At 34.6% G+C, this 20,780-nt stretch overlaps 2 protein-coding genes across 14 annotated transcripts; both read left to right on the plus strand.

Annotated features, from left to right (window-relative positions):
- The first annotated feature begins 7,659 nt into the window (after positions 1 to 7,659).
- LOC111904394 (uncharacterized) lies at positions 7,660 to 11,294 on the plus strand. 13 transcript variants are annotated; one of them, XR_006186511.2, is made up of 11 exons: positions 7,660 to 8,421; positions 8,586 to 8,670; positions 8,806 to 8,955; positions 9,047 to 9,113; positions 9,196 to 9,294; positions 9,409 to 9,533; positions 9,761 to 9,857; positions 10,018 to 10,103; positions 10,207 to 10,307; positions 10,388 to 10,479; positions 11,085 to 11,294. XR_006186511.2 is itself a non-coding variant. In XM_042897869.2 (6 exons), the coding sequence occupies exons 1-5, from the start codon at positions 9,459 to 9,461 to the stop codon at positions 10,399 to 10,401; spliced, it is 369 nt and encodes a 122-aa protein (XP_042753803.1). In that variant the 5' UTR covers positions 9,301 to 9,458; the 3' UTR covers positions 10,402 to 10,479; positions 11,085 to 11,294. The 13 variants fall into 13 exon arrangements, 1 of the variants encoding a protein (XP_042753803.1); XR_006186502.2 differs by having other exon boundaries at positions 7,662 to 8,421; positions 8,586 to 8,762; positions 8,850 to 8,955; positions 10,018 to 10,307; XR_006186504.2 differs by having other exon boundaries at positions 7,662 to 8,421; positions 8,586 to 8,762; positions 8,854 to 8,955; positions 10,018 to 10,307.
- A 2,246-nt stretch (positions 11,295 to 13,540) lies between these two features.
- On the plus strand, positions 13,541 to 16,022 carry LOC111904393 (G-type lectin S-receptor-like serine/threonine-protein kinase LECRK1). The gene has a single exon (XM_023900169.3). The coding sequence runs from the start codon at positions 13,560 to 13,562 to the stop codon at positions 15,933 to 15,935; it is 2,376 nt and encodes a 791-aa protein (XP_023755937.1). The 5' UTR covers positions 13,541 to 13,559; the 3' UTR covers positions 15,936 to 16,022.
- The last annotated feature ends 4,758 nt before the right edge of the window (positions 16,023 to 20,780 follow it).

Here is a 20,780-nt window from a genome sequence, read left to right on the forward strand (position 1 = left end):
GGTTGATTTCAAAAGTCACAAAAACGTGACTTTTGGAACTTTTGTACTTCTTAAAAGCAACTTTTGTCTTTTTACCATCCAAACACATTCTAAACCGTAACTTTTGGAAAAAGATCTTTTAAAAAAGTTCCCAAAACACCCCCTGAGTACCATCATCATCGTCGTCTCGGCTTTAGGTCACCGTTCTAAATACGCCACCGCCACCGATTTCATAGATCGTTTCTTCCTACTCTCAGCTTCTTATCTTGCTCGCTCCAATCCGGTCGACTCTTCCTCTACCTTCCAGTTCATTCCATCTTTCCAATTGATTGTTCGCCACAGTCTCCTATAGTCTCATATTTCAGTCCAGTTCATCGACTCCCACAATATCGATTCCTCTCACTACATACATCTCCGCCATCTACCACTAATTGAAAAAGATCGACGCGTTTCCAATCATTCAACAACCGACGACGGCTTCACGATTTTGAGGTTTTTGGCTTCGATTTTTAAGGTATGTGAAGTTCTATAGCCACGATTTTCATCTTTCTGGATCGATTTTGTCTGCAACTGCTCCACCACCTCGCCACCGCCGGTGATGCAACATCGGAAGCTTCTTTCAAGAAAACCATTGCTACAAAAAAAAACCTAAATTCAAGAACGAGGATGTTTGCCACTGCTCAATCAAATCCTAAATCACGTCTCTTCCTACTTTGCTTCACTAAAGTCACGTTTGTCAGATTCGTCAAATCTGACAACAATCCGGTGTTTACGGTAGACGAAGGTCTTTCTCCAGAAATCTGTCGGAATTATCAGGGATTCAAAATAAGTTAACTGTGATTTCATTCACAATTTTAGGAGTTTATTACAATTTTGTTACCTTTGACAATGATGAATATATCGAAGGTCAATACTATATCAGAAATTTGTTTTTTTTTCTTTGTGTTCATCATATTATTCTACAATATTTCAACTATAACAACACTAATATTTACGCTTTTGTTATTCATGTGCTAAAATTTTGTTGATGTCAACCGTATGAAAGCGTATTAATTCAAACAATTTTGTAGATGTAGCGTCTCACACTGATGGCAAACCTCTGTTACTGAGTTGGTTTGAATGATAGTTCTCAAATGGCTATGCCTTTATTACTGGTATGATTCATTTCCTCTGAAGATAAAATTCTGAGCCACTCATGATTGCAACTATATCTCATTAATGTGAGTATTGAATTCTTTCAATTAAGATAATTGAAATTATGTATATTGTTATTTTGGGTACGGTTTTTAGGTAATTGTAACTCAATTTTTTTTGTGGATAAAATCGGGTGCAAGGAAGTTGATGAATTCGCAGTTATGGCACATGTGTGCTGGCCCTTTAGTCTCTTTACGTCAAATTGGAAGCCTCATGGTCTACTTTCCACAAGCCCACAATGAGCAAGTAAGCTTCTTTCAGAATATCTTTGTAAAAAAAAAATACATGTATTCTATCTCCTAATAGAATTCTTCCTTTTTTTTTTATTGTTTTATGCAAGCTTGCAGCATGATGCAAACCTGATGAAGTTTATGCATAGATGACTCTTCAACCCGTAACTAAACTAGGTCAGCCGATGTATAATGTTTTATTTGTGATTTTTTTTTGAGTTTTTAGAAATAGATTCTGACATGATGTAGATTTTTGTAGTATGATCAACAAGCATTACTTATGTGTGAAATGGTTTTGAAGTAAAACAAGCACCCAACTGCAAAAACACATGTTCCGAATACTCACTTGAAGCGCAAGGTCGGATTAAATTTTTCGTTAATTTTTCTGTTTTTTTTAAAGATCTATTGGAAATGAATTAGGATTGACAAATTTATATTTTTTTATGTGTTTCATCCTCTTTTCACCGGAGAAGCTGCTACATGGCAGGCTTGGCTATATATTGGCTTATCCAGATTTAGTAACATGGTTCGTTTTGGAGTGGTTGGCCTTAAATTAAGGCGTGGGTATGCTCGATCACAATCAGGAGAGCCAATCCATGTATTATTTTCAGCAACTCTTTTATATCAATGAGTTATTGATCATATGGATTATCATATGATAGAGGATTTTGAAATAGAATGTCCAGTATTCATTGCTTTATATGTTCAACACAAATAATATGAGAAATGAATTCGAGTTTCAACAAATGTATTACAACAATCCTTTTTCCATTTTCTTTTTTATTACAACGTTAACTTACACGATAAATATATTCATTTGTTTAGCACTGCAACATTGGAGCTTGCAATGTCATTAAGAGACGGTTCGATAAATCTTTCAAATTCTCAGAATTGTCAACTCTCTACAAGATCAAACGCAAGTGTAAGAATAATAAGCTCTTTTCATTTTAAAATAAAAAAGAACCATTATTTTTTAGATATTTTATGTTATCTTTTTCTACTTAAATTACTTGATCATAATCTCGAATGTTGCTATTTTATCTTTTTTCTAAGTTATATTTTATTTTTTGATTGTCTTCCAAGTAAAGAGAAGTTTAGGCTAGAGGCTTCAGTTGTTGTTGGATGGAGAAAGAAACACCAAAAAATGGCTCCAGAAGGAGAGATTATGGTACTTTATTTTAGAAATAATTTATTACATTTGATATCTACAGGCATGAATTAAAAGCACAGAGGGAGAGAATCTTTCAAATTGATGACTACAATGTTTAAAGCTAGATACTTTTTCCAACAACTTATGTCGGGAGTTCAGTACTACCATTTCCTGGAGATTGGTTGAGTGGTCTCAATTGCTATACTAACCATATAAATCAAAGTACGTTGCTAATTTCTGCATGTAACCTTCATATGGATATCTCTCTCATCTATCTCATTCTTTTGATGAATTTTCTATAGATATTAACATGTGATCAATTGGAAATTTCGTCAACAAGGGCAGATTGCCAGATTGTTACAACTGAAAAAAGAGAAAGCCAAATCATTATCAGGTACATATGTAATAAATAAATGATAAGTATCAAGGGTATTCTTGGTATTTTAGCAGCTACTACTACATGATCAAACAAAGTGCATTTATTTATAAAATCAAAGACAATACATAATTTATTGTGGGCGATTGTTTAATTTTAATCCAATTGTTCATATGTTGGAAGTAGATATGAATGAAGATTGTCATGAATTGGTGTGTAGATTGTCTAAATGGTATTAGACATAGCAAAGGGTTGCTACAACGTTCATGAGTGCTTATGAACTAGTTTTGAGCATTGGAACAAACCCGCGCTTGCTGGAATCACCTTATGGAATATGTTATAGAAGGGTGATCGCAAGACGATAATATCATATACACTTAAAACCTAGATATATGGTTTGTTATTTGTTAATTGGTTGTACATTGATAATGCGAAAACGCATCAGTAACTCGGTGTTATAAAACGCATTGTTGTGTATAGTTGATTAATGAATAAGAAAATGCATATAAGTCGAAGTTTATCTGTTACTTTTATCATAAGAGGTTAAAAGCGATATCTCGGCCGCTCGATGATTTGATTTGACTTATGTGCCGGGCCCGGTCAGAACTGAATTTATGTGTTCGATTAAGTTCTATGTCAAATGAATCGGAGATCGAGAAACCAAATGCTTGACAAAATTGATTCCATAAAATTGTCAGCATGATATCTAACAGAGGACTGTACGATCCCTTATCTAAAGGAAAAGATTGATTAGATCAAAGTTTGACAGCGCTTTGAGAGCTACGATTGCAAATCGAATTGTACTTGTGCATATAGTTATTAGACTTATCCAAGTGGGAGACTGTTGGAATAGTATCTAAGGCTACAACTATATTTGGCAAGTATTTGACCCGGTTGTGCATGATCCTTTTGGGTTGCCTTCACCATAGCAACTTGACAGGATGATTTATAATGAGAGAAGGAATATTATTAATATATTATAAGTATAATATAAGGAATAATAATATTGTTTGATTGATATAGGTCATAAATTAATTAGGAATTAATTTGGTGACTTAAAGAGATTAATTAAACAAAGGGGTATAAACTGTCAATTGTTTGATAGTTACACTTTGGGCTGTAAATCCTTCTTGGATAGGGTTGGACGATTTCTAGGGCTTGGGATAAGCCACAAATCGTCCAAGGGCTTATCTTGGAAGGGATTTGGATTGCTTTGAGTAATAGTTATCCAACTAGGGTTTTAGAGTGAAACTCTAGGAGCCTTACAAGTATAAATAGACCCCATGGGCAAGGGAAATCGGCACCTTTGCTAAAGCAAAGAAACCCTGGCCGATTTCATCCCTTCTCCTCTCTCTCAAATCATCCTCTTGCTAGTTGGTGTTTGTAAGCCATTAGAGGAGTGACATTTGTGATTCTAAAGCTCCAAGAACAAGAAGATCAAACAAGTGTTTTGAGGTAAGCTTCTAACTCTGATTTTGTATTGTTCTTATACTCAATTAGCCATTAGAAGTCTTGGATTCAATGTATGTTCAATTAGAGAAACCTAGATCCAAGCATTAGGGTTTGTATGTGCACATAGGAATGTTCATATGGCCAAAACCCATCAGAATGATGTTATGATTCATGTATAATCATTGTGATGGTATTCAATTGAGTCACAATAACCCTCGGACGTTTCCGCCGTCTGGTTCGGGGGTGTGACACTGCACTACCCGGTAAAGATAACTAGTGATTTTTTCGAATGTTCTACTATAAGAAAATTGATTGCTAAAAAGATTAACTAAGTGAGCAAATGAAGTAATAGAGTAAGGAGGAACGTTAAGAAGCCATTTTAAGGTTGATCTTATGAGGGTCAAACCGAAACCCTTGCATAGGCAAGCTTCCTTCAAATGTGTGAGAATGGGGATGATCTCCATTCTTTCCTTGTATTGTGTCACATGCTCTTCAGGGTCTGTAGTTCCATCATAAGGCTTCATGTTGTGAATTTGGAAGCGCTTTGGGATTTCATTATCAGCTATCGCAAGAGAAAATCTTCAGATCCTGTGGCTCGTATGGATACCTCTGGTATAGGTTGGGCTACTCTGGGCACACTTGAGATCATCTGACTTAACTGTTGAAGTTTATTGGCCATGATCGGGCTCATTTTTGCATTGAGGTCCATAGAGTTAGTATTAAAAATATTTTTATTCATGAAGTTAATCCTTGTTATTAGGAGTGATGAAGGTTTCTTCGGGATCTTGGATCATATTAGCTCGCTCATTCGGGGTTGCACTATAAGTGGGAGCAGGTGTGGTGTTGAGGATCCTATATCCTAGCGGTTTCCTAAGGATCCTATATTGTCAAAGTTCAGGATTTTGGGCTATAAGATCGAGGGTGCTGATTTTTGTGGTTTATAGATCTACGCCCTCAATCTCTCCGTCTCCTTAAGCACTGTCCTGTTGTCCTCTTGCTGCCGAGTAACTTGTCGTTCCAGTCTCTTCATTATATCAAAGAGCTCGTTGTTGGAAATCGTTACAGGAGGATCCTAAAATCGTTGGATTCTTCTTCGGCGCCTCAGAAGTCTTCTTAGGTGCTCCATTAGGAGGTGGTGGAAGGTTTTTAGAGGAAATGGGAGGAATAGAGGAAGAGGATAAAGTTGGTTAGGTATACATTATTCTTGAACGATTTTGAACACCACGACCACACGGTGGGCGCCAAATTGTTTTGGTCAAAATATGAGTAAGCATTATTCAACCAAATTGTATAAAAGGCTTTGGTTTTAAGGTAAATAATGATTAAAGTGAGACAAGTGAGTTACAAGGAAATCCATTGCTCTTTATAGGATCTCCGACATAAAACCTTGGGAGGTGAATGATCACATGCCTTGTTGTTTTATTGATATGAATGTGAGATTATAGAAATGATGATGATAATACGAATACAAATGTAGTAGTAAGTTAATCGTGTACACGTGTCATCTTCCTCAGTTTATTCATATTTATCACTCTACCGTAAGACATGGTCTTCCCCTATCTGAATTCTTAGGTAACCCGTTTACATTTGACTAGTTAAAAACGTTAATAAGCTCAACTGGATCATATAATTGCATCTTATGTGGTTTTATGTGTTTCACTAGATTATATAATTACCTTTTATACACTTGCATAATCTATTCAATCGATTTTGTTTTGCGCCATCATGGAGTGATATTCTTTACACCAATTTTTAAAAACAATCTTTTATCAGAGGAATCGAAGACTGTGATTAAAGGCAAGCCTGATCTTGTAATGTGAATGCTTGGATCTATTGTTTTGAAGTCAGTCAAATTTAATGTATTTGCTAGGTTTTGATTCATATACATTTTGGATTGATAAAATTTGATTTTATAGAGGCTATATCGATGAAAAAAAACATTGTTCATTAAAGTTAAGAAAAATGATGTATATATTGTGGTGCATTTGTGTGCTCTCACTTTTAATGTCATTTTATATATTGATTGATTCCACTTATAGTTACATCCAAAAAGCAACACATGAGTAAAGTTTCACTTGTAAAATTGATTTTCACTTTATGTATGCTTTTTTTATTGGTGTCATTACCATTGTTTGCCTCCCAATAGTGAAGTTTATCATAAATCATTTGAAGAGGTTGCAAATGTACATTGTTGTTCTTATCAGCCAAATGATATATTATTTGTTTTTTATCATAATTGTAATTAAATTGCAATGTTTCATTTTTTTTCAAGTTTTTATAACTTACAAAACTCTCTTCAATCACCAATACATATTTTATATTAAGGTTGTAATGTTAGGTCTGCCAATCAAATGGGTTAAATGATATATTATTTGTTTTTTCAGAATTCTAATGAAAATTGTAATGTTTCAATTTGTTTTCAAGTTGTAACTTACAAAACTATCTTCATATTTTATATTAAGGTTGAAATGTTAGGCCTCACAATCAAATGGGTTAAAAATCTACAAATAAAAATGTATTTATTTGCTCATTTTTAGAGATAAAGTTGTCAATTTGTAACCTAAAAACTTGGGGGAAACTCACATTCTAAATACGGTTATGTTTTTCTTGATAAATTATGATTTAATAACATTATTTAATTTTCATTACAATTTCGCATATTATATATATATATATATATATATATATATATATATATATATATATATATATATAATGCTTTCTCTTTTGTCTCATATCACCCTTCTATTTTCCTGATTTTGTCTTTACTTTCTTCATTTTATTAATTTGTCTCTGGTTCCCCTTTTATTTCCATATATATATATATATATATATATATATATATATATATATATATATATATATATATTATGGAAATGAAAGTTAGGAACAATACCTGACCCCAAGTACTGTTCATCAGGTTTACTTAATCAACCATGGTCACCGCCTCCACCCCCATCCAGTTTATTCCAAAATCACAAAGCCTGATCCCGATCATTCCTAAACCCTGTATCATTGTTCTATTGAGAGGGTGTTTGGGAAAGCTTTAAAAACTAACTTTTTACTTTTTACTTTTCAGAAAAGTCAAAAAAATGCAAAAGATGTTTGTCTAAGTTAAAAAGTTCTTTTTAAACAACTTTTGAGCAAGAGGAAAAAAGGTTGATTTCAAAAGTCACAAAAACGTGACTTTTGAAACTTTTGTACTTCTTAAAAGCAACTTTTGTCTTTTTACCATCCAAACACATTCTAAACCGTAACTTTTGAAAAAGATCTTTTAAAAAAGTTCCCAAAACAACCCCTGAGTACCATCATCATCGTCGTCTCGTCTTTAGGTCACCGTTCTAAATACGCCACCGCCACCGATTTCATAGATCGTTTCTTCCTACTCTCAGCTTCTTATCTTGCTCGCTCCAATCCGGTCGACTCTTCCTCTGCCTTCCAGTTCATTCCATCTTTCCAATTGATTGTTCGCCACAGTCTCCTATAGTCTCATATTTCAGTCCAGTTCATCGACTCCCACAATATCGATTCCTCTCACTACATACATCTCCGCCATCTACCACTAATTGAAAAAGATTGACGCGTTTCCAATCATTCAACAACCGACGACAGCTTCACGATTTTGAGGTTTTTGGCTTCAATTTTTAAGGTATGTGAAGTTCTATAGCCACGATTTTCATCTTTCTGGATCGATTTTGTCTGCAACTGCTCCACCACCTCGCCACCGCCGGTGATGCAACATCGGAAGCTTCTTTCAAGAAAACCATTGCTACAAAAAAACCCTAAATTCAAGAACGAGGATGTTTGCCACTGCTCAATCAAATCCTAAATCACGTCTCTTCCTACTTTGCTTCACTAAAGTCACGTTTGTCAGATTCGTCAAATCCGACAACGATCCGGTGTTTACGGTAGACGAAGGTCTTTCTCCAGAAATCTGTTGGAATTATCAGGGATTCAAAATAAGTTAACTGTGATTTCATTCACAATTTTAGGAGTTTATTACAATTTTGTTACCTTTGACAATGATGAATATATCGAAGGTCAATACTATATCAGAAATTTGTTTTTTTTTCTTTGTGTTCATCATATTATTCTACAATATTTCAACTATAACAACACTAATATTTACGCTTTTGTTATTCATGTGCTAAAATTTTGTTGATGTCAACCGTATGAAAGCGTATTAATTCAAACAATTTTGTAGATGTTGCGTCTCACACTGATGGTCAAACCTCTGTTACTAAATTGGTTTGAATGACAGTTCTCAAATGGCTATGCCTTTATTACCGGTATGATTCATTTCCTCTGAAGATAAAATTCTGAGCCACTCATGATTGCAACTATATCTCATTAATGTGAGTATTGAATTCATTCAATTAAGGTAATTGAAATTATGTATATTGTTGTTTTGGGTACGTTTTTAGGTAATTGTAACTCAATTTTTTTTGTGGATAAAATCGGGTGCAAGGAAGTTGATGAATTCGCAGTTATGGCACATGTGTGCTGGTCCTTTAGTCTCTTTACCTCAAATTGGAAGCCTCATGGTCTATTTTCCACAAGCCCACAATGAGCAAGTAAGCTTCTTTCAGAATATCTTTGTAAAAAAAAATACATATATTCTATCTCCTAATAGAATTCTTCCTTTTTTTTATTGTTTTATGCAAGCTTGCATCATGATGCGAACCTGATGAAGTTTATGCATAGATGACTCTTCAACCCCTAACTAAACTAGGTCAACCGATCTATCATGTTTTATTTGTGATTTTTTTTTGAGTTTTTAGAAATAGATTCTGACATGATGTAGATTTTTGTAGTATGATCAACAAGCATTACTTATGTGTGAAATGGTTTTGAAGTAAAACAAGCACCCAGCTGCAAAAACACATGTTCCGAATACTCACTTGAAGCGCAAGGTCGGATTAAATTTTTCGTTAATTTTTCTTTTTTTTTCAAGATCTATTGGAAATGAATTAGGATTGACAAATTTATATTTTTTTATGTGTTTCATCCTCTTTTCACCGGAGAAGCTGCTACATGGCAGGCTTGGCTATATATTGGCTTATCCAGATTTAGTAACATGGTTCGTTTTGGAGTGGCTGGCCTTAAATTAAGGCGTGGGTATGCTCGATCACAACCAGGAGAGCCAATCCATGTATTATTTTCAGCAACTCTTTTATATCAATGAGTTATTGATCATATGGATTATCATATGATAGAGGATTTTGAAATAGAATGTCCAGTATTCATTGCTTTATATGTTCAACACAAATAATATGAGAAATGAATTCGAGTTTCAACAAATGTATTACAACAATCCTTTTTCCATTTTCTTTTTTATTACAACGTTAACTTACACGATATTTATATTCATTTGTTTAGCACTGCAACATTGGAGTTTGCCATGTCATTAAGAGACGGTTCGATAAATCTTTCAAATTCTCAGAATTGTCAACTCTCTACAAGATCAAACGCAAGTGTAAGAATAATAAGCTCTTTTCATTTTAAAATAAAAAAGAACCATTATTTTTTAGATATTTTATGTTATCTTTTTCTACTTAAATTACTTGATCATAATCTCGAATGTTGCTATTTTATCTTTTTTCTAAGTTATATTTTATTTTTTGATTGTCTTCCAGGTAAAGAGAAGTTTAGGCTAGAGGCTTCAGTTGTTGTTGGATGGAGAAAGAAACACCAAAAAATGGCTCCAGAAGGAGAGATTATGGTACTTTATTTTAGAAATAATTTATTACATTTGATATCTACAGGCATGAATTAAAAGCACAGAGGGAGAGAATCTTTCAAATTGATGACTACAATGTTTAAAGCTAGATACTTTTTCCAACAACTTATGTCGGGAGTTCAGTACTACCATTTCCTGGAGATTGGTTGAGTGGTCTCAATTGCTATACTAACCATATAAATCGAAGTACGTTGCTAATTTCTGCATGTAACCTTCATATGGATATCTCTCTCATCTATCTCATTCTTTTGATGAATTTTCTGTAGATATTAACATGTGATCAATTGGAAATTTCGGCAACAAGGGCAGATTGCCAGATTGTTACAACTGAAAAAAGAGAAAGCCAAATCATTATCAGGTACATATGTAATAAATAAATGATAAGTATCAAGGGTATTCTTGGTATTTTAGCAGCTACTACTACATGATCAAACAAAGTGCATTCATTTATAAAATCAAAGACAATACATAATTTATTGTGGGCGATTGTTTAATTTTAATCCAAAAGTTGAAGGTATCAAGATTCAATATATGGAGTTTTTTTGTTTCGAAAAATACGTTCATATATAACATTGTACTTTTAAAGCTAAAAGTATGATGTCAGAAGTGATAAGTGGATAATTGGATGATATTGCTATAATACCATAGATTTTGCAAAATAATCCTCTAAAATGTTGAATTACTACAAACAATAACTAAATTAATAAAATTTCGTAGATTTGATTTTGCAAGATTAGTATTCAAATGCAAAAATCATAATTTTTATCATGAAAACATTATTATTATTTTGGTAGGTGGTAGGAACCTTGAAATACTATATTTACAACAAAATAAAGCTTTTATGTTGTTTAGATGAAGTCTTACTTGGAGCATCTTTTTGCAAAAAAAAGGGTTCTTTTTTATTTTTACTCAAATCGTGTTCTTTATTTTTTATTTTTTATTTTTTTTGTTAACATTTTATAGATTTAACATGTGAAAGGCGGGTACTCTAATTTCTTATGATGGGAAGTGCAGCTTCTAGAAATTTCACAAGTTCCTGAAGAGCATGTGAGTTTTGTTTCTTTTTTAGGGAGAGAAATAGCAACATGCTTTTATTGAAATGTCTATTATAACATCCTACTTTCAATTTGTAATTAGATATTTGTTAATTGTTATCCATGAATTATAATTTTATTTTCTTTGCTGCCAATAGCTTATATTCACACCAAAACCAAACTTCCATGCAGCCTGAACACAGGAATTATGATCTAAAAAAATAACTTCTATGACATAGTTCAAAAATGGCGTAGTCGCGTCCCCTTTCTAATTTATAATAACGATGATAAACTTATTAGTATACATCAATCATTATATACAAATTTTGTGAGCATTTGTATTATTAAATACGGAGTAATTATTTTTTTACTATATAAATTATTTTTTATCGTTAAACTAATAGATCACTAGAAACAACATAGTGTTTTTATGACGGGTAGGAACCGAACGTTCACCGTAATCTCCACTCTTCTAGTCTTGATACATGGACTTGGTCAGATACATATCATGCCGTTAAAAATATAAAATCAAATAAAATAAAAGTCATGATAACGACTACACTACTTTTCATGAATTTTATTTATTTATATACCATTCAATTTCTTTATGAAAAGTCAAGTCCTAGTCTCCTACCCGATTAAACAAGTTTGATCGGCTTATAAAATACGGCAAGTTGACTCCGTAAATTTCTCATATAAAACGCGCAATAAATTTTTCTTTATTTTATATACCATATTTAATAAAAGCTAGTTGTATTTTTTAAGTAAACGTGTAGGATTACAATTTGTGTTACATGCTCACAACTGTCATATATTTTAATTCAATACACCTAGTTAACATCTCAAAGCTTTTGGTTTTCATTAAGCCTAAAACTAAATCAACAAAACCTTAAAAAAAAACATAAAAAAATGTCTACATACTATAAGAAACAATACTACAATGTATGGGGCTGTTTTTAGGTGTTGTGGTTGGCATGGAAGTGTCTCAATGACGTTATAATACGAGGAACACCCTCCCCTCTCATGTTTAAAGGATATTATGGTATGAAATGTTATAACAACCACAAGGAGCAACTTAGAAATGTTGATGTGGATTAGTTTGCCGGTAGCAAACACCACCTCTTGACTATATATATATATATATATATATATATATATATATATATATATATATATATATATATATATATATATATTTTTTTTTGCATTGATAAATTTCAATGATAAACTTTCACCGATGTCAAATGGGTGTTGTTTGAAGGTTTTGTTTTCATTCTAAATATTGATTGGTCATTGCAAATTTAGTTTTATTATTATTATTATTATTATTTCAAAGGTAAAAATAACACCACATCCCACCCATAGAAAAACTGTGACAAAAATGATAAAATCCTACGTGGCACATATATGTCACATTTTTATCATTAACAAAACAACCACCACATCATTTAGTCTGAACACCATTTCCTATATAAATGACATGTTGTTAAGGATGACATGACATGTAAGATTGCCTTTTTAGTATAATAACCAATGTTTTAAAAATTGGTTTTAATCGGCCGGTCGAACCGGTTGGACCGGGAACTGGAGTAGAGAGCGATTCAACTATCATTGGTTTTATGTCGATTTCTGAACCGGATTGAGCTGGTCGGTTTTTAGGAAAAACCCGGTTAAACCGAAAAAAAAAACACATGGAAAAGAACTATTTGCATAATAAACTTTGATGATTCGTTTTCAAATCTATTCAGTTTTTCTCTAAATAAAAAACATACGGTAAATGTTATAATGTTTTTTTTGATGTGTTTGTCTTCATATAAAACTATATTTTGTTTCGATATTATATATATATATATATATATATATATATATATATATATATATATATATATATATATATATATATATATATATATTTACGTATATGGATTCATGTAAAATACTATAACTTATAATTATGTGTTATTTTAATGAAATTAGATTGATCTATAACTTATTTTTATGTATATTTTTAATGTTTAAACTAGTAAAAGTCAAATTCATGATATATATATATATATATATATATATATATATATATATATATATATATATATATATATATATATATATATATATATATATAGAAAAATAGAAAAAATAATGAAAATTATAGAAACCGGTTGAGCCGACGGTCGAACCAGTTAAACCAGGAATAAAACATTGATAATAACATGTATACACGTATAAGACCTTCATTTTTGGAAACGACAAACGAATTAAGTGGAGCCTACTCGCAATATTTCAACGAAATTCAATAGAGATTTTTAGAAAAAAATTTCCCACATATTGCACACAAGAAGTAGTTTAAGGGAATAGAATATTTTTTCCTATAAAACCGGGCGAATGATAGGTTTTACTTCAATAAATGGCGAGTTCTAGTTCACATGTAGCCAGCTTTATTCCCTTTGTCTTCACCGTTTTCCTTATCTTCAATATAGCAAAAGCCCAATCCAATATAACACGAGGTTCTTCTTTGAGGCCTACAGGTGCCACCACCTCATGGTTATCGCCGTCGGGACTATACGCCTTCGGTTTCTACCCACAGACTGGTGGCTACGCCGTCGGTATTTATATTGCCGGAATTGCAGAAAGAACTGTGGTATGGACGGCCAGCCGCGACACCCTTCCACTCTCCAGTAATGCTACTTTGACTTTCACAACCGATGGAAGGCTCGTCCTGGACCAAACACAAAGCCAACAGATCAGTATCTCTGGTACCGACGGTGCGTCGGTCGCTTCCATGCAAGACTCCGGCAACTTTGTGCTCTATGATTCCGACCGAAGAAGAACGATACTGTGGCAAAGCTTTGACCACCCTACTGATACCCTTTTGGTTGGACAGCGTCTTGTAGCCGGTCAAGATTTACTTTCCTCTGTCTCGGAGACTGACCACTCGATTGGGATTTTCAAGCTCAGTATGCAATCCGATGGGAACCTTGTCCAATACCCAAATTTAGGGTTTCCAAATGGACCGAGCACTGCCTACTGGGCGTCCGGAACCTTCGACAAGGGACCTAACGTGACACTGAATCTTGATTCCGATGGCTTTCTGTACTTGTTGCAAAACTCAACTTTTTATATCAGGAATCTAACACAAGGAGGCTATCCTAGAGAAGATGCAATCTATCGCATGAAGATCGACGTGGACGGAATCTTTCGACTTTATTTTCATAATTTAAGTAACACAAGCCAGAATGAATTAGTCGTATGGGCATCTTCTAATGACAAGTGTACAGGGCGGGGTCTGTGTGGTGTAAACGGGTATTGTGATGTCATTAACGAGGCTGCGAGATGCAGATGCTTACCTGGGTTTGATTTTGTGAATCCGAATTCTTGGTCTTCAGGTTGCAAAAGAAATTACACAGCAGAAACTTGCAAAATTCAGGAAGGAGATGAAGGTACCTCATCCCAGATGACAAGGTTGCTTAATACTTTTTGGGAAGATGATGCATATGCTCTCGCAGAAGCGTCAAACCAAGTAGAGTGTTCACTTGCTTGCAAGAATGACTGCAACTGCGAGGCGGTATTGTTCACAGAAGGGAGTTGCAGGTTGCAGAAGCTCCCTTTAAGATACATGCAAGTAAGAGACAGTGATTCAAATGTCGGATTCATCAAAGTCTATGTATCGTCTGTAAATAATGGGTCAGATCCAACTAATTCATCGGTTCAGGTCAAGAGAGTGCGACAAGTGAAGTTCTTAGTTATGGTGGTTTCACTTTTCTCATTTTCAGTACTCATTTTGCTACTTTCTGGAGTAATCATGTGGAGATCTCACGTTTGCGCATACAAAAAGATTTCTGAGCATGTAAATGTTCAGTTGTTCGAGGATGTTGGGCTCCGGGCATTTTCATATGCTGAGCTAGAGAAAATCACAGATGGTTTTAAAGAAGAATTGGGTAGAGGATCATTTGGGATAGTTTATAAAGGAATTATAGAGAGCTCGATGAAGATTGTGGCAGTGAAGAAATTAAAACAAGAGTTGGCACAAGAAGGGGAAAGAGAGTTTCAAACTGAAATGAAAGTGATTGGGAGAACTCATCATCGTAACCTAACAAGGCTACTTGGTTATTGTTGTGATCATGGTCCGGAAAGGCTCCTGGTTTTTGAGTATATGACCAAAGGATCGCTTGCAGATATATTATTCGACCCCAAAAGCAAGCCATCTTGGTCAGAGAGAATAAGAATTGCACTTGACATTGCCCATGGGATCTTCTACCTACATGAAGAATGTGAAACACCCATAATTCACTGTGATATCAAGCCTCAAAATATCCTCATGGACGAGTATGGATGTGCCAAGATTTCAGACTTTGGATTGGCAAAACTACTGGAACATGACCAAACTAGAACGTCCACTTTGATAAGAGGAACAAGGGGTTATGTTGCTCCTGAATGGCACAAGAAGCTGCCTATAACAGTTAAAGTGGATGTGTATAGTTTTGGGATTGTTCTATTTGAGATTTTATGTTGCCGAAGGAAGCTTGACAACAACCTTCCATCTGATGAAGCTATTCTAGAAGAATGGGTCTATGGATGTTATGAAACAGATGAATTATTCAAACTAGTGAATGATGCAGATGTAGATAGAAGAACACTAGAACGGATGATCAAGATAGGCCTTTGGTGCACTCAAGAGGATCCGTCCCTCCGCCCCTCGATGAAAAAAGTAGTGTTGATGCTTGAAGGGACTGTCAAAATCCCAGTACCTCCAAATCCTACTTCATTCTTGAGTGCCGTTTAGTTTTGCAAGTATTAGTTCAAGAGTAACCCTCGTCATCTTATTTTCCCTCCGTCCTAAAATTATAATCTATCTTTCTTTTTTGGTTTTCCTTTTTGGTTTGACCCAAAATAATAATAATTCATTTTTAAAAATAAATAATATTTTTACCAAAATATTCTATCATTATTACTTAACCAACTAAACATTTAATGAAACATTAAATACGAAGTAGCGACAAAACTGTCATTTTATTAAATAAAGTTAATGATAATATATATTTTTTTTCTTAATCTGTGTGTTTTTTGTTTGTCTGTGGACGGAAGAAGTATTTAATTAGTCATTTGTAACACACATGCAATTTTTTCATAAACACATGGCGCCCCATTCTTGAGACTAGTTGTAAAATAACACTACAACATTAACAACCTATGGCGACGAAGAATTCGGACTCTATGGCGACAATATGTCGTCGGTATAGGGTATAGCGACGACATGTCGTCGCAATAGAGTCGTCGGGATAGTTGTGTCGGCATAGGTCAAAAGTGTCGTCAGTATAGATGTCGTCGGCATTGGTGAATCTATAGCGGCGACGTGTCGTCGGGATAGGTTCTTGTCAATCATATTTTCAGGGATAAAATATAAAGTTTTATTAATTACCTATAGCGACGACTTGTCGTCGGTAAACCTATTGCGACAACTTGTCGTCGCCACAGGGTTTGCCTATCCCAACGGCAGGTCGTCGCTATAGGGTTTTAACAGGAGCCAATGCATACCGATAGCGACGACATGTCGTCGGGATAGGTACTGTTTGTTATTTTTTTCCGATTTTACAGATTTAGTACATTGCCATTCCTGCATTTTTAACAAATCCAAAACACATTCCAACATATATCAATTGAAATACATTAACTAAGTACCATTGTTCAAATTCAAAACATCAAATTCAATTAGTTAACTAACATTGTTCAAAACACTAAAAACATCAAACATCATTATCATAATCATATCTTTCTCCTTCTTGTCCTTCTCCTTCTTCTTCTTTTTCTTCTCCTTCTCCTTCTTCTTCCATCCTTTCGTCAACTTGTTGAGAGGTAGTTGCTTGTGTGTTAGAGTTGAATAGAAAGTTAGGAAGTGGTGGTGGTTGGAAGCCCGTAATACATGCCGCCAATGATGCATTATATTGTTGCAAGTATTCTTGCATTTGTTGTGCATCAAATTGGGATTGAGATTGGGGTTGAGATTGGGAAGATTTTGAAGTGGAAGGTCGTTTATTTGGAATTAAACCGAAGTTGGCGGTTGGTCTCCTACCCACCCCGCGAGCATGCCCGCGTCTCGTCCCAAGGGCACGTTCTAAACATTCTTCCTCGTCTACTATTCCGCCTTCCCCAACCTCGCTTTGCATTTTCTTATATTCTTCTTGAATTTTTTCCTAAAATAAAGAAAACAATAAACATACGTTAATTAAAACAAACAACTAAACTTAAACATTAAAATAATAATAATAATAATCCTAAACAATATCAATTTCATACAATTTCATATACCAGCATAAACAATATCAACCTAAACAATATCAATTTCATATAACAACCTAAACAGTATCAATTTTTTACAGTTAGTTTGTTTAAAGTTTAAACCTAAACAAACAACAACACAATTACATATATATATATATATATATATATATATATATATATATATATATATATATATATATATATATATATATATACACACACAAACAAACAATACAATTAGAAAAAAAAAATTAGAAAAAAACAACAAACAACAACACAATCATATATATATATATATATATATATACAACACAATCACATATATATACAAACAACAAACAATTTCAACACAATTCTTGTAATGTAATGTTCCGTAATGTTACGTTTTTTTGGCTAGTCAAAGAAGCAAGTAATACTCCGGTGGTGGCTGGTGGTGATTTCAGGCGTCAACACTAGGCGGTGGAAGGGTGAGGCAGTCACTAGATCGGTGGAGCTTCACCACCGGTTGCTACATACAAAAAAACCCTAAATTAGGGGTAAAAATCAATACCAAATAACAATAAAAAACAAATTAGGGGTAGAAACAACCTTGGATTGGGTTAATCGCCGGAAATTGTCGTTGGGTAGCCGATTTCGTCGCTTGGGGAGGAGAGAATGCAGAAACAATGGCTGTGTGCAAATGAAAGAAAGCTACGTAATTGTTTTAGGGTATACCCTTATGCCAACAACATGTCGTCGGCATAGGGTCGACATAAACGACGACGTATTATTTAACCCTGAAATAAAAATATATATGTAAATTAAAAACCCTGTGCCGACGACTTGTCGTCGGCATAGGGTGTCCAAAAACTATGTTGTTTCTTTTTTCTGACACTTGAAATAAAAATGAATGAAAAATACTTTTTTTCTTACCTATACCGACGACAAGTCGTCGGTATATATTTTCATATTACCGCCAACATTTTCGTCGTTCCAGACCTATGGCGACGACATGTCGTCGACACAGATATAGCGGTCAAAGAAAATTGGTCAAAAGTTCCAAAAGCTATGGCGACAACATGTCGTCGGGATAGGTGTCGTCGCCTTAGCTTTGTATTCTTGTAGTGTAACTCGTAGTAAAAGTAGTTACGTTTTATTAATGATCATTCATGGTTTAATTAAGTAAGTAATTTACGCATTCATGGTTCAAGTAAGTAATCTACGTAGTAAAAAAAGATTTTATTAATTCAACACTTATAAGATTTTACACACTACAAAAAGGTATGGGTTGTCGCCGCTAATACCTTTAGCGGCGACATGTCGCTGCAAATGAGTCGCCGGTAATACTTCGTTGCTAATGAGAACCTAGTCGCCGCTAATAGTGTATCGTCGCTGTTATTGGTGTGTCACCGCGAAAGACTAGATGTCGCCGCAAATAGTATGTCGCCGCCGCTAATACTGTTTGCATGTGTCATTATCTACCACTTTCTTACTCATGTTAGATCCAAACCCATCGGGCAATTTAACATCTCTTATAAATTGGCAAAAGATTTTGCAGTCAGATTTCTTGAATGAGTAGTTTGCATATGGTCTAGTGAACTTGTTACCTTTTTTTGCAACCATTGATTACGCTGGATATTCAGATTTTTCAAGTCCTCACGTGCACTTGATGACCAATACTCGAGCTCGAAAAATATGCTACATTTCGACCAGTTCAACTCGAATCCTTTGTCGATCCATGTTTGCCTTGAGAGTGTTAGGATGTTTACCCGGTTTACCAAGTAGTAGACGACCTAGTTGTTCTTGTATGTCTTCATTAGTAAAGTGTCTTGGAGCGAGTCTTGTCTCGGGTTGCTTGTTAAATTTCAAACTCATCCTTAATGGATCATCAACATCAAAGAACCAACGATGGCCAATATAAACAACTTTATTTATTGCACGGTACGAGGGAGTGTCTTCATTGCAAGTTGGGCATGCTCTATACCCTTGTCCGCTCCAGCCCGATAAACTACTACAAGCTGGAAATTCATTTATTGTCCATAACAATATAGCTTTCATCATGAAGAATGTGTTTGTCGCTGCGTCTTTAATATGTACGCCTAATTGCCACAAAAAATTAACCTCTTCCACTAATGGCCTAAGAAAAACATTTATGTCCTTTCCAAGTGCTTTAGGGTCGGGAATCAACAATGCCAACATAAATGATGACTCTTTCATACAAAGCCATGGTGGTAGATTCTATGTGGTGAGTACAAGCAGCCACACACTATGTGGATTACACATGTTACCAAATGGATTAAAGCCATCAGCTGCCAGCCCTAGGCGTACGTTGCGAGGTTTACTCGAGAAGTCAAGGTAATCTACATCAAAATTTTACCAAGACTCTCCATCAACGGGATGACGCATCACACCATCTTCTGATCTCCCGATACTATGTCATATCATATTTTTGGAAGTGTACCGTGAACGATACAAACGACGTAGTCTAGGGTCACTGGAAAGTACCGTAACACCTTATGAGCCACTTTCTTACCCTTGGTGTTTTTATCAATCCACCGACTCTCTTTACAAACTGAACAAGAAAACAATCGCTTTTGCAGACATGTATTGACTCGTACCCCAAACCTAACTTCTTAAGTTTCTTTTTTGTTAAATAATATAAACGGGGAACCTTGTTGTCTGGTGGAAATGTTGAATGCAACAACTCAAGGAGTTGATGAAATGAACTATCAGTCTATTTGTTGTTGACCTTGATATGCATTAGCTTTGCTAAAAAATCAAGGAATGAAAACATGCGACCAGGATATAACTTGGTTTCGAATGCCTCTAACAACTGTTCAAAATCATCATCGACATTGCTACCCCCTGTATTCGAGGTTTGTATCATTTTCTCTCGACTCCCATATAACATCGTCAATAACTTTAACCATCTCGTTACTTAGGGATATGACATCTACAACTGGAGGGATTAAAGGTTCTGATGGGTTTTAGCTATAAGAACATCCTATGTGCTCATACAAACCCTAATGCTTGGATCTAGGTTTCTCTATTGAACATGCAATTCATCCAAGACTTTAAACCCTAGATCTAGCATCTGATAAACAATATAATATATGAATTAGGGTTTAGATCATACCTTGATTGTTATATAGCAATAACAATCTCAAATCCTTCTTGTAATGACTTTAGAAAGCTTAGAGTCACAAATGTCACTCCTCTAATGGTTCACAAACACCAAGAGTAAGAGGATGAAGAAGAGAAGAGAAGGAGGCTTCCCAAAACGTGTGTAAACCCTAAGGATCTTGTTCACCACGTTTTTGGGGCTCAAGGGTCCTTTAAATAGATGTAGGCTATTAGGGTTTTGAACTAG

Source organism: Lactuca sativa, chromosome 8 (assembly GCF_002870075.4).
Source record: "Lactuca sativa cultivar Salinas chromosome 8, Lsat_Salinas_v11, whole genome shotgun sequence".
NCBI lineage: Eukaryota > Viridiplantae > Streptophyta > Magnoliopsida > Asterales > Asteraceae > Lactuca > Lactuca sativa.